The sequence below is a fragment of the Caloenas nicobarica genome, chromosome 15 (genome assembly GCF_036013445.1).
Source record: "Caloenas nicobarica isolate bCalNic1 chromosome 15, bCalNic1.hap1, whole genome shotgun sequence".
Taxonomy (NCBI): domain Eukaryota; kingdom Metazoa; phylum Chordata; class Aves; order Columbiformes; family Columbidae; genus Caloenas; species Caloenas nicobarica.
In genome coordinates this window covers 2,586,037-2,598,819 of record NC_088259.1, presented here as the reverse complement: position 1 = coordinate 2,598,819, position 12,783 = coordinate 2,586,037, and the positions used below count along the sequence as shown (strand labels likewise).

General features: G+C 42.7%; 1 protein-coding gene across 2 annotated transcripts in view; it reads left to right on the top strand.

The window, feature by feature from the left end:
* LOC135994825 (ubiquinol-cytochrome-c reductase complex assembly factor 1) overlaps positions 1-12,783 on the top strand; it is a 50,549-nt gene that overhangs the window by 18,797 nt on the left and 18,969 nt on the right. For both annotated transcript variants that reach the window (XM_065645712.1, XM_065645711.1), the window contains 2 exons: positions 473-530; positions 6,515-6,623. In XM_065645712.1, the coding sequence (XP_065501784.1) occupies positions 473-530; positions 6,515-6,623 (167 nt within the window). The remainder of the gene's footprint in view (positions 1-472; positions 531-6,514; positions 6,624-12,783) is intronic.

Below are 12,783 nucleotides of genomic sequence, written 5' to 3'. Positions count from 1 at the left end.
GAAGGGCTGGAGGTGCAGGACGCTGAGGGCGCTGCGGGTTGTCTGGCTGGGGGGAAATCAGAGCCCAGAGCTGGCAGCAGAGTCGCCTGCCCCTGGCAGGAGGCACCAGCACCTTGAAGGCAGAGTGTGAGAAGGGAGCAAAGCGTCTGTTGATGCTTCCCTGGTATTCTCTGCTGCTTTGGGACTTCCTGAGCTAGAAGCCACACGCTTGTCTAATTCTCCGCTTTGGAATTTTTTTTCACCCTGTAAATGTTTCAGAATCTACAGCGTCCTGTGACTGCATGTTCTAGGGTTTAAACACGGGTGTGACAGTAAATGCTGTTTGCTTCTGATATGTGCGTTCTGTTTAGGGCCAGAAATTGAATTATTAAAATGTAGATTTTGGTGTAGTGAATTTCTGCTAGGCGCAAAACATGATGAAATCCGTATTAATATTTAGTTTTGTTTTTGTGTTTTTCCCCCTCTCATTAAGGGTGTCAAATGCCTGATACTTTGAATTCGTGGTTTCTAGTAGCCCAGCTTCATGTCTGGTAAGTGAAAAGTAAAATAGTTAAATAACTATTTTCAGGAAAGAGTGCTATGTGTCTTAATGTGAGAAAAAGTAGGCTCCATGGTTATTGATAATAGTGCTTATACTGATTTTACTAATTACTGAATTTTAACAGTTTTCTACTAAAGAACAAAAAGCCCCTTAGAGAAGCCAACGTCTTTTACATCTCTGAATTCCTCAGTAGCGGAATGATGTTTCCCATGGGTTTTCTAAAAGCCTTGCTCAGCCTATGTGGAAAAATCTTACCTGGGTGTTTTAGGAAAAGTTTAAATTTATGTAGAAGTGGTTTAAATTGGGAGAATTTGTGGTGATTGAAGTTGCTGCTCGTCAGAAGCATTTAACAAATTATAGCATTGGCATTTATTCTTGCAGCTCTAAAATGTACGTGCAGGTTGGTGAATGCCAGCCTGGCTACATGTAAAAATATTTAACACCTTACGCATTAAGTTTTTCCTTTTTTTCATTTGTGAAAATAGTAGCCAAAAAAATCAGGTTTTCATCTAGCATTACATACTTGTAAAGGTCAGAGGGATGCACAAGGGAGTACAGTCATTTTTGTGAAGTGCCAGATCTTTCAGGAAACCGAAGCCCATAGACGTACGTTCAGGTATCCAGAGCCTGAAAGGAAGTTTGTACCGAAATAGCTGCACTTAAGCATAGGCCCCTTATTTCCTTGCCTCCTTTTTTTCCCCTTCCCTCCTTTTAATTTCCTGTCTCGTCAGTATATTGAAAGATGGGGCAGCTCATTTCACAAAAGAATGAATAAATTAGCAGAACCATTGAAATTATAATCAGTTAATGAAATCAGTGGAATCAAGTAGGGCAGACCCTTGAGATTTGCAGTTTATTTATGTCTTAATGTTCCCTGTGGGGAAAAAGGCTTTAAAAAAAATCAGTTGATAAGCTAATAATTCATATTGATATTTGGAAAACTACTGCAAGAAATGTTGCAAGCTGAACTGTAAATATCTAGGGAAAACCAAAGAGGAATAATATAAATCTGCAAAGAACACACCTTTTTTCACATCGTCTTGGCTTGTGTACCCTGTGATACACAGCTTCAAATTCAAGATACATAGTCTTTCATGACAGGCATAAAATTAAACAAGGGGACTGTGATAGAGATGAAACTAGTATAGGATAGACACAAAAATCCTAAGATCAAAGCTCTGTTGGAGAAGGCCAAGAGTTGCCACACTTTGAGCTGGGGATGTTAAGGAGACATTCAATGAGGGAAATTGAAGGAGTCTCATGCTTAGGATATGGGGCACAGGTTCACAGGGATGTCCTACACAAGCAGGAAGGAACCAAATCCCTCTGCTTCATACGACAGCAATGAAGACTCAAGTGCAAGAGGTTAATTTTGCAGAGTGTCTGTGCCTGGTTCTTCCGCGTTCCTGGTGGGCTGCCCTCGGGAACGCTGTTGTTCTGGCCCACAAATGAGAGATCCAGGTGGATATTCTGGGAGGCAGAGGAGCCGGTGCCAGGGCTGTGCGGTCCTGGGTGATGCTGCAGGCTTCACTTGGGATTAGCTCGGTGACCAGGATTTTGCCATGGCATCATTTTGCTTTCCCAGTCAGCTTTATTTCTATGTTCTCTGGTCCTCTTTCTTTAATCAGTTTGACCTCAGTGAAGTGGGAGCAGAACATTATTGACTCTGCTGGCTCTGGCGAGGCCAAGGACATCCTGCCACGCTCTGAAGGCTCCAGTACCTCTGTCTTTCCTGCTGGACCTTTTGCCTCAGAGGCTGGAAACCTTCCTGAGCTGGTGGCCAATGACCTGACCATGTAGATTCTGATCACCAGCTGTTAAAACGCTCCTGTTTCCCCTTGCAGTGTGGACTAGATCACATTCTGGTGTATCTCCTCCTCACCTCTTCTTCAGAGTTCTAGATTGAACTCATGTAGAGTGTCTTCTGGAGCTGGAAAAGATGAGAATTTTTCCTGGTTTGGAAAACCCCACCTCCTGTCTTGCTGTTGTCATTGCCTGTTCTGTTCTAGTCGGCTGTGTTTCTGGGCTTTTTGCATCCCACTTTTTATAGACTTCAGGTGCTTGTCAAAGCGTATGTTCTGTTACAGATTCTGGTGGGTCCTCTGAATCTCTGGCTCTTATTTCTTCTTGCCTATGAATAGAGTTTTCCTACTTACCTTCAGTCAGAAAGGAGGGAAATTCAGGGTCTCGTGTTTAGCCTTTACTTTTGCTAATTTCTTTCAAGACGATGTTCCTTTAGAGACACTCCAGTGCTAAAATTATACTTTAGAAAATCAACCCGTTCTTTCCTGAATGTCATGTCTTTATAGGCCGTTTTTGTTACTTTACACCTCTGATGTCAGGAGGACTCTATGTTTAGAAGTCCAGACCTTTTAGAAAATCTCAAGCAGTTCATCTCCACCGCTGAGTTTGCTGTTTCCCATCCCGTGGCAGTCTCCAGGGGGTATTGACCATGGCCAGAGCTGTTACCAAATTGCCAAAGAGATGACTTTGGTGACAGTGGTGACACGCTAAGAAATGTCTTGGTGCCGGATGTATCATGTAGATACCTAGAGGTTCCTTCATATTTCCATCACACCAAGTGTGGTGACATCTCTAAGCTATTTAGGATCAAAACAGAGTGGTGCTATGGTTCTTTTTCTAAAAGACTCCAAGATCTTTTGCAAGACTTCACCTGAGCATTGTTTTTCATAAGGAAATCTGCACTTGAGAAAGTGTTGATCAGTCTGAGAGAGTTCAGAGGAGATCAAGAGCCACCAAGTACGTAGAAAACAGTTCCTGCAGGAAAAGGTGTCTCAGATTTGCATGGAGAAGACTGAGGATACCATATCAGTTTGAAATGTGCTGCTTCAGAAGAAAGGAGATAAACTATTTCAAGGTAGAGAGGACAGGGAGAAAGTGAATTCAGTTACATCAGAGGAATCTTGCCTGAGAGAGGTTTTAAGAACAAGTTTATCTGGAATGTCTTAGGCATTTAGTTGATCCTGCCTTAACATTTGGGGAACGGGCTATACAGCCCATGCAAAGGCATCAGGAAGGCTGCACGGCCGCGCTTGCTTCGTCTGGTCTGCCCAGCAAAGACCTGGACGTGGCTGTAAGTACAATAGTTGGTGAACTTGCTAGGCTGGGCCACAGGACAACATGTAATCCTAACTAGGAAGAGTTCAGAATTCTGATCGTTGCCATTATTCGTAGAAGTGTATGGCACAACATACAGCTGACAGCAAAGTCAATTCAGGAGATTCCTCCTCCTGCCCCCCAGGTTGCTGACCATTTGTGAATGGGTTAAACAGAATAAAGCCTTCCAAATTTACTGTTGGTACTTGTGTTGTTAAGGCAGAGTAATTTCTCTGAACAAGTATAAGAGTGCCCCAGAAACAGTTGCCCTGGAGCAGCTGAGGAAGCAGGAGCGAGTGTCCGGGAGCCCAGCGGGGAGCTCTGGGGGGGCTTTGCCCTTGGGCGCGTAAAGCACCGTGACACCCTGACCAGTGGCACTGGGGCCACCGCAGAGCTGGACAGGCCGGTGGCCACTGCTGCTCCCGGGGTTGGCACTACGGGAATTACTGACACAGCAATTGCAGCGGAGGGTGTTGTGGGGAACTGCAACATCTCACCTAACATGGCTTGAGTTATAGGTGCTCCTGCATTTCAGGTGTCCTTTCATATAATTTTCTTCTAATATAATCTCCCTGCATAACTTAAATACAGCACAAATTATCCAACCTAGCCAGCTTTCTAAAGATAGTCTGGAATAATTTTGCTTTCATGGTTTGATGAAGATGAGTCAGTATTTGCCTAACTACAGAACAGATTCTGTAGGGAACTCTAAAATGTTTCACACTGTGTTGATCTGCTTAGAAGGTTTATAGTCTTTAAAGAGTCTGTGTCTTTTAAACCTCAGATGGCAGGTGTAGTAACAAACTACCAAATTTTCAAATAAACTGCCAAATTCCATGATCTCAGCTGTGGTGCAGCAGAACAGCTCTGTGACAGTGCTGGGCGTCCCAACAGAGCTGCCTTTTGGGCTTCGCGGGCAGCAGGTTGGACTCGGACACCCCTCGGGCCCTGCTCATCAGTGCCCCATTGTTTTTGCTGCTCTGTGCACTACTCGCTCCTGTTCCCCGCCCCAGGCTGGATGGGAACCAGGAATGATGCTCAGGATGAGGTTTTCTTGCCAAGCCACTCTTTTTTTTTTTTTTTCCCCCTCCCCCAAGCTTGTGTATTCAGCAAGAGAAGTATAAAAATGCTTTTCTTAAGCACAATTAGTCTTTTAAACTGAGTCTTTTTCTCTTTGACTTGTTAAGAGTGAATAAAAATTTGGGATACAGTAACTCTTACTGATTAACTTTTTCATACAGCTCAATTATGTAAATGCGCAAGAGGAATAAAGGTTTTGAAACCGGTACATGCAAGACACAGAAGTTTTAAGCTCTTTATGCATTTGTTCTATGGAAGAACTGGTAACTGGACAGCTGTTCTCTGGGTTCTAGACCACTGTTTTAGCAGAAAGCTTTGGCATTCTTCTGTGAGCAAGATGAGGATTCATTTGTTAATACTCTCTTAATTGCATTTGTTTGCTGGGACAGCGGTGCTGTGGGACAGATACCGAGTTGTCACTGCCACAATATGACCCTTGGGAATCCTTGCACAGCTGTTTCCTGAGACAGAAATTGCCACGATCTTCCCAACGTTCCCTTCACTGGCTGCTGCCCTCTCCCTTCTCCACCCACTTTCCTTTGCAGGTTAGAAAATGTTTCCTTTAGTGATCAGTAGACAAGATAGAATCCATCATAAAGATTGGCAGCTGTCCTTTTACAGCTCAGCTCAGGTGTTTATGATTCTCCCTGCTGCGCTGGCATTTGTAGATCACCAAATACTTTTAATGCCTGTAGGGAGGCACAGATCTCACGTCCACTGAAGAAATGAACAGACAAAAAAAAAAAATCATCATTTTACTCTCGTGGCACGTTCACTTTTGTTGTCAGTATGCAACTGCTTCCAAGTGGCCTCCAGCAGCTCTGCTCTGTTGCTTTTCCATAAGCTGTGAGGAGTTTCCAGTGAGCAGTTTCCCACCTGTAACGTGTCTCTGTGCAAAGCAAAGCAGGGACTTCTTCAGCTCCCGGGTCTGAGCATCGCCCCAGCCGCAGGAACCGGGTCAGTCCTGCACAGGCACTCGTGAGCTGTAGCGCAGGGCAGGGAAGAGGGCACGGTGACAGGGCTGGTCGCTCAGTGAGGGATTAGCCTGTATTTCAGTCTGTGCTGTTCACAGACATTGTAAAAGAGGCAAAATAAAATTTTTCATGATTTATTTTTTAGACAGAGCAGCAGCAATGAAGTTCAAGGGGCTTTAATGCTTAAAAAAAAAGTAAAACAACTCAACCTGGTATTCTCATTAAGATCCCACAAAGCACCTACAAACTTGGAAATTCTTCTAGTATGTACTGCTTGTGGGGGTTTTGCCAAGTGGTTGGACATGTATCCAAAGACCCCCATAGCTGAAATAATTTAGGACATTGCTAATGTGAATTTGGGTGAAGTCTGTAACTTGCTTAAGCTCTCACAGCTTGGCTGGTCCGGACTCCCGCAGCACTTCAGTGTCGCAGCTGAATCCCAGCTGGCTTGTGGCCTGGGATTAGACAGAGCATCGGTTTCTGCTCCAAAGGATGGTATGTCCTTAAGGCTGAGGAATTTAGGTGTTTGAGTAGATTACAGTACTGTCAGCCAGAATGAGTCCACTGTCACTCTTCCGTAGCTGGATTGGCCCAAATCCAGCAGATACAGTTCTTCAGTACAGAAGTTTATTTAAAACTGAGAGTTTATTTAAAAAAAAAAAAAAAATCTTTGTATGTGATGTTTTCCCTGATCACAAAAGCACATACTGAAAGGAGAATCGTGAGCTGAAATGTATTTAATTTACTTTTTACATTTGAAGAGAAACTAGAAGCTATGAATTTGGTGTTTATGTTCTTGCAGGATGTGTCTGGTACGAATGAAGCAGGAGGGTCGCACAGGAAAATACATGTGTCGCTATATCGTTCACTGCATGTGGGAGGATGTTGAGCAGCGCGGGAAGGTGATGGGGGTAAGTCACCTGTGGTGTTGGTCACCTTGATGATTCACATCTGTCAGTGCTTTTATAACTTTACATATGTTAGAAGAATGCGCGAGAATCAGCCTGCAGCTGCATGTTTCTTTCCTTATTAGCTGAAGCTGGTGTACATAGCCCCTCACTCCTGACCCCTCATTCCCAAGCTGTCCTGCCTATTGTATTCAGCCACTGACCTTGTTTCTGAAACTGCACCGTGGCCTGGATGGAGATATTGATTTATCTGACAGTAATTAATTTTCTCTCTGGTTTGCCATGTGGTTGCAGAAGTGGATGCTGCTTGTGGACAGGAATAAGCAGCTGGGGTAGGGAGAAGTGTGACTCGTGCTAAATGTAGAACCGCAACTTAGGTAATTCCAGCAGAGCTTTGAGTTTTCTCTGTATCTAGGATGGTGAGTAAAAGGAAAGTTAAGGGACAAGGGTTTTATGTAAAGTTCCTGTACATGACTATAACTAGTCATTAGCTTATTTTTAATTTGGGTTTCTTAGTACACCTAGTCTTTATCACAAAAGAAATGTTGTTAGGAGAGAGTAGCTTCAAGGAAAGTTCATTTGCAAGTTTGAAGGAAGAACAAGGTTGGATCTTGCTGGCCTGTGCTGAGGAGGTTATGCTGGTTCGCTGTAATCGGCATTTCTGCCCTCAAAGCCTCTGAGTGTGTTTCTCCAGCCCTGCGTTGGTGATGGGCTCCAGGGAAGGCCGTGCAGAAGCAGTGAAGCAGGAGACAGATTTCATAACCCCAGTGTGACAGTGGTGGCAGGAGACCTGAGACAGGTGAGGGTGTCCACGTTCAGGGCATTTCTAGTGGGAGAACAGGGCTGGGAAAGGCCTCCTGTGCTGTGGAAAAAGAAAAGAATTGCTCCATTATTAAATAGAGGTTTGTCTGCGATTAAAATAAATTAGACTGATAAAGAAGTGACAGCTTTCGTACAGCAATAATGTCATAGCGTCAGGTCTTAATTGTCAGCCAAATCCCCAAGGGAGAGGCTGCTGGGCTATTGCTGTTGGTGACAGACAGGGGAGTGAACCAGTGAGGTAGGGTTTGCTATGTGATCACATTAGTAATTCGAGAAGTTTCTCTCTGATCTTTTATTTTGTATATGGTTTTGGAAAGTGTTGATTCTGGTGTAACTTCAGTTTTTCTGTCAGCAATGGCTTTTTTTTTCCCTAGTTATTGGGAATTTCGTAGCTTCACTCCGTTCCAGCTTGCTTTTAAAGACGAGTCATCCTCTTCATCTTCTTTTGGATTAAATCTAAATTCAGGCATCTTAGAATTTCTTGCTACAATAATGGGCTTACATAAATTCCATAAAATCTCCGCTTTCCTGGTTAGATGCCATAGGCAGCATGAATGAGCCTGGGCAAATTAGATGATAGTACCAGAGAAAAAGACTGAATTAAACAGCTTATGCGTTTTTGTCCTTACCCAGTGCCTTCCATGTCATATCAGTGGTTGATTTGACTTTGTGCAGGAACTGGAGACAGCTCAGATCTTCATTTGGGGTGTAAATTTAAAGCTCTTTTTCTTAAAAAGTGAGGGGAAAAAAACCCCAACAAACAGCAAACTAACTAACCAAACCCCAGCCAAACCCGAAATCTCTTCAGGGATATTTTGATTCTATCTGTGCACAGAGAAAGTGCTGCTTTGGAACAGCAAATGATTTCTCTTGTTTCTTTTGACCCGAATGTTGCCTTACATGAACTAACCCCAAATGCCATCTCGTGGTTTTCCCTGCAGGATTTGCGGCAGCAGCAGCAATCAGCGCAGGGAAGCACCGCAGGCTGTTTGCTCCCCTTACGAGCATGCAGAGCTGAAAAGTGGAGCATGGTCTAAGTTAGACCCGTATCGAGATTTTTCTCAGTAGACTTGAAGAGGGAGAAAAAAACTAGTGCTTACAGTCAGTTCAGGGAAGCACAGGGTTTCCATTTCTGCAAATTAAACTATTCCATTGCACCTCAAAGTTCCCCAAAGTCTAAAAAAACCCAGTAGTGTCCTTGTTCTCATCCAATCTGGGGCCTCCGGTGTTAATACTTGCATATTATAATGGTGTGGTTGCTGTGTGGTGCAACTGTGAGGACATCTTAAGTTGTTTGAATGCCATTAATTCTCTGCCTTGGCAAGTCAGGCATCTTTTTCAGTTTGTCCTTGAATTTAGATTTTGCAATCTTTGTTTGTAATAATGATCATGCAATGTAATAATGAGCATGTTTAGTTTGCAATAATGTGATTCCTATAATATCCTTTTGACTGTAACCTAGTGTTAGTGTAGCTTTTGTGTGGCAATAGGTGATGCTTAAACAAAGTATGTACACATTGAAGCGCTTGGTCTCCAAACCAGTTACATCTGTGTGGATATTTAATGCAGTTTAGCTGCACAGAGACTCACTGATTTTAATGAGACTCTTGTGGGAGAATGTGAACTCGAGGTAACAGCTCAGCAGAGGCGCTGAGGCTGCGGGAGGAAGCGCAGGGAACTCTCCTACATTGTAAACCTGGGGATCAGGACTGTTCTTTTCCCCCGAGCTGTTTGGGAAGGCGTAGGGCTTTCATAGTATTTCACTGGTTGTTTTTTTTTTTCTCTTTCATCTTTTAGTTATTCCTAATATTTCAGTTGTTATTTTGTCAAGGTGAAAGAATTTTTTAGTCTCTTCTGGTAGTATTTATTGTATGTTAGGTGAAAATAACATATGCCTTGCTGTTTGAAGAAGTTAGCTGTTCCCTTGCTCCTTATCGTTGCTTTATTTTCCTTCCCCTTTGCTGGTTATCCTGATTTAATCACCTCAGCCGTGCTCCTGCGTGGGCAGCTCCTGTGTCTTCCGCGCTTCTTCACGTGCTTTCCTGCCCCTCACACAGCGAACCCGACTGGACTCCTCACATCTCAGCTTTAGAAATTGCGAGGCGTTTAAGTGATGGGTAAAGGGCAGTTACCACAGCTGTTAGGTTCTGCTTATTAGTCTTGATGTATTTGTCCCTAATGGTTCTTTTAAAATGAAGCCGAGGTAACGACAGAGGGTTTGTGAGCTCATTGACGAATAACGTGTGACAGGTATTTATTTTCAAGTAATTTAGTCCTGCGATCAGTATATATTCTACCTCCAAAGGAAGGTAGTTAAATATATCAAGATAAGAATAGTAGATAAAAAGAAGATGACATTCATGTTCCTCTGTCGATGCCTTCAAATTTCAGAATCTCAGCCTTTCTCAGAAGTTAAATGAAAAGAAACTTTACTGAATACGTTTAAGGCACTAAGTTGTCATCTGCATAGCTCCTGGAATGGCAGGAAATTCCATTCCCTGCTTTTTCTGTCATGCAGGGTATCAAAGGTCAGTATTTCATTCTGGTGGGTACATTCCTGTATTGCGGTATAAGTGACAGAGCACCTGTATGAAATTGGATGCGATTAGTTTAACTTGTTGACAGACAAAGCTGCAATTCTTCATCTCGTTTCCATATCTAGCAACAATTCCAACACTTGATGCAGAAAATGGATACTATACTCCTGAATTGATATCGATGGTTTATTCAAATATGCCGTCTGCTCTCAAATATACAAGTTCATTGGAGCCGAAAGTGATAGAATGTAAGGCATTTTAACTGCTAATTTACATCAGCTCCAGCTCCAAATGGAGTTTGTATTATTTCAAAACCTGGTTGTTAAAATTGCTGAAATCTAAATCTCAGCTACAAAGTTGTGGGACCTGTTAGCCTGAGCTCCTTCAGCACTCCTGGATGTCGGCAAGAGTCAGAAACCAAAACTTGACACAGCTGTAAAAACACAGGGAGAGCCTGTGGCCTCAGCAAATTCTACTGGTGCAGGCATATTTCAGATATAAATTTTACTCTGCTGTCCCTAGGACTAATGAACTCCGTTTCTTTTGGTGGGTTTGCAGCCAGGTGTGTCCAGCTCTGTGGCTAACCAGTGCTCTTTACTTAATTTTTCCACTAGTGACATTTCTATCAAACTTTAAAAACAAACAGAAAAATTGGCTTGATGCAATGACTCCGAGTGTTAATAGTAACATTAGGCTGGGTAAAAGGCTTCCTTTGGATCCTGCTTTGCCAGAGATCTCCACCTCGCGGCTGCAGGGAACACATTTATACGACGCAAACTGGCAGCTGCCAGTTGTAAGGGGTTGTAAGGGGAGTTCAGTCAGGACCAGAAATTGCTGCTATTTGTCTTCTTAACAGAGTTCTTTAGTGCCATGAACATTAACCTTTCTGGCCTGAGTATTGTGTGTTAGTAACTGTGTGTGTAGCAAAGCAGTTGTTAAAAGGTTATGTGTATTTGAATACCTGTAGGTGTAGAGTTGATCAAAAAGACTTAGAGATGCTGGAATTCCCTGGAATGGGGTTTCAGCTGATAATCAGGCAGGAGATATGAGGTTAGAAAAAAGAACCCAAACCCCAAAAAACCAACACCCCTTCCCACCCCTTCCTACCCCTTCCTCCGAGAACCCAGCACTAACGCTTCTGAGTGCAAATCACATGCTGTCCTACAAAGGTCCATGAGGCTTTATTGAAGTACTTGTAAATTGTCATAGGTGCTTTTGAACAGTGTTAGTCTTGTGTGTTGTGCTGGCATTCTGCTTCTCAAGTTAGGTTTTTTTGGTTCAAAATAACAATTTTATAACCATACATGTTCTAAAAGCTGCAAAAGAGATAAGAGTAGGAGGGGCTGTTAAGGGCAGCATGCCAAACCTGGTTTAATTTATCTTAATCTCACTTTCCTGTTTTCCCACCAGACCACTTAGACCCCTGCCCCCTTTTTTTCCAGGAACACATCTACGTGTCTTTTGAATTCGTTTATTGGCTCTGCTGTGCACAGCACAATACATCCTTTGTTATATGTTCAGCTAGAGCTGTTCCTACCCAGTGACCCATGATTTGCTCTCGGTTACACTCGTGTACATCTGAGGCAGCGCCATCAGAACCAATAACGGGCTTCACGTCAGTGGGACTGGGAGCAGAATCTGGCTCTGTGAACTTGAACACCATTTTCACTCTTTTCACAATTAGAAGACTTCAGATGATTGAAAATGCCGGTTTACCTTATAGTAGCTACAAAACTTCCTAAACATGGTACAATTCAGTTCGTTATTCTTACTGTGGAGAACAAAAAGTCTGACACTTACAAGGACTCGGACATCACGGTCAGAGCGAGATAAGTAAGATTCTGGAGTGGCTTTAGAAGATGAGAGGACAGGGTGTAAAAATGATAGAATTTTGAAACAGAGCTTGATCTTTGCAGGAATTGCGCTGTCGCGGTTGATTCCCCTGCTGGGCTGGAATATCAGGTGTGGCTTCCAGCCTGTCCCCAAAATCTGATGAGAAGTCCCAGAGTCACGTTGGGATGTGCGGAACAAACCAAGCGCGTTATCCTGGAGAAGGGGCAGAGCGGGAGGAGCGTCCGGAGCAAAACAGTGCGGAGAACGAGGGGTTGTGTTTGAGGGAATGGATTGGGATATGAGATAGAGGATAGTGCTTAGTACAGTTGAAAAAGACTTTTAAAAGCCTATAAAACTAAAGAGGAGAAGTTTTACTTTCAAATGGTCTATGTGTATTTTGAAATGTGTAACTTTACTCGGACATTTTAAGGAGAAAAATGAAAAATATTATGAACTTTTAATGACTATTTAGAAAACATAAGATCTTAACCAGTTTCTATTGTTCGCTTTAATAAAAAGCAAACCCCAAACCAAAACAACAAAAACCAAAATGACAAAAAAACGAACACCAAAAAAACCCCCAAACAAAGCAAACAACAACAAACCATGAACAAACAAAACCACTTGCCAAATTAGTGAGATACAAAATTGCTGTGTGTGGGTTTTGTGCTTTCTTTGTTTAACAGACTGCTAGGAATTGTATGATATGTTTTAGCTGAACTTAGTGTTTTAAGAACGTCATGAAATAAATAGTTCATCAACCCTTGATTGTTTCTCAAATTGCTCAAAAATTTACAACAATATTCCAGTATTTTGTCATTTTATAAACGAATAGTAGCGTCAGGTACTGCTTCCAGAGTAAATTCAGTAAATTTGATTCTGGGAATCTTAATAACTTAAATATGCAGGAAAATGCATGTGTATAGAATGTTACCTTGAAAATATCTCAGCCGTGGTGAGGTCTGGAACAA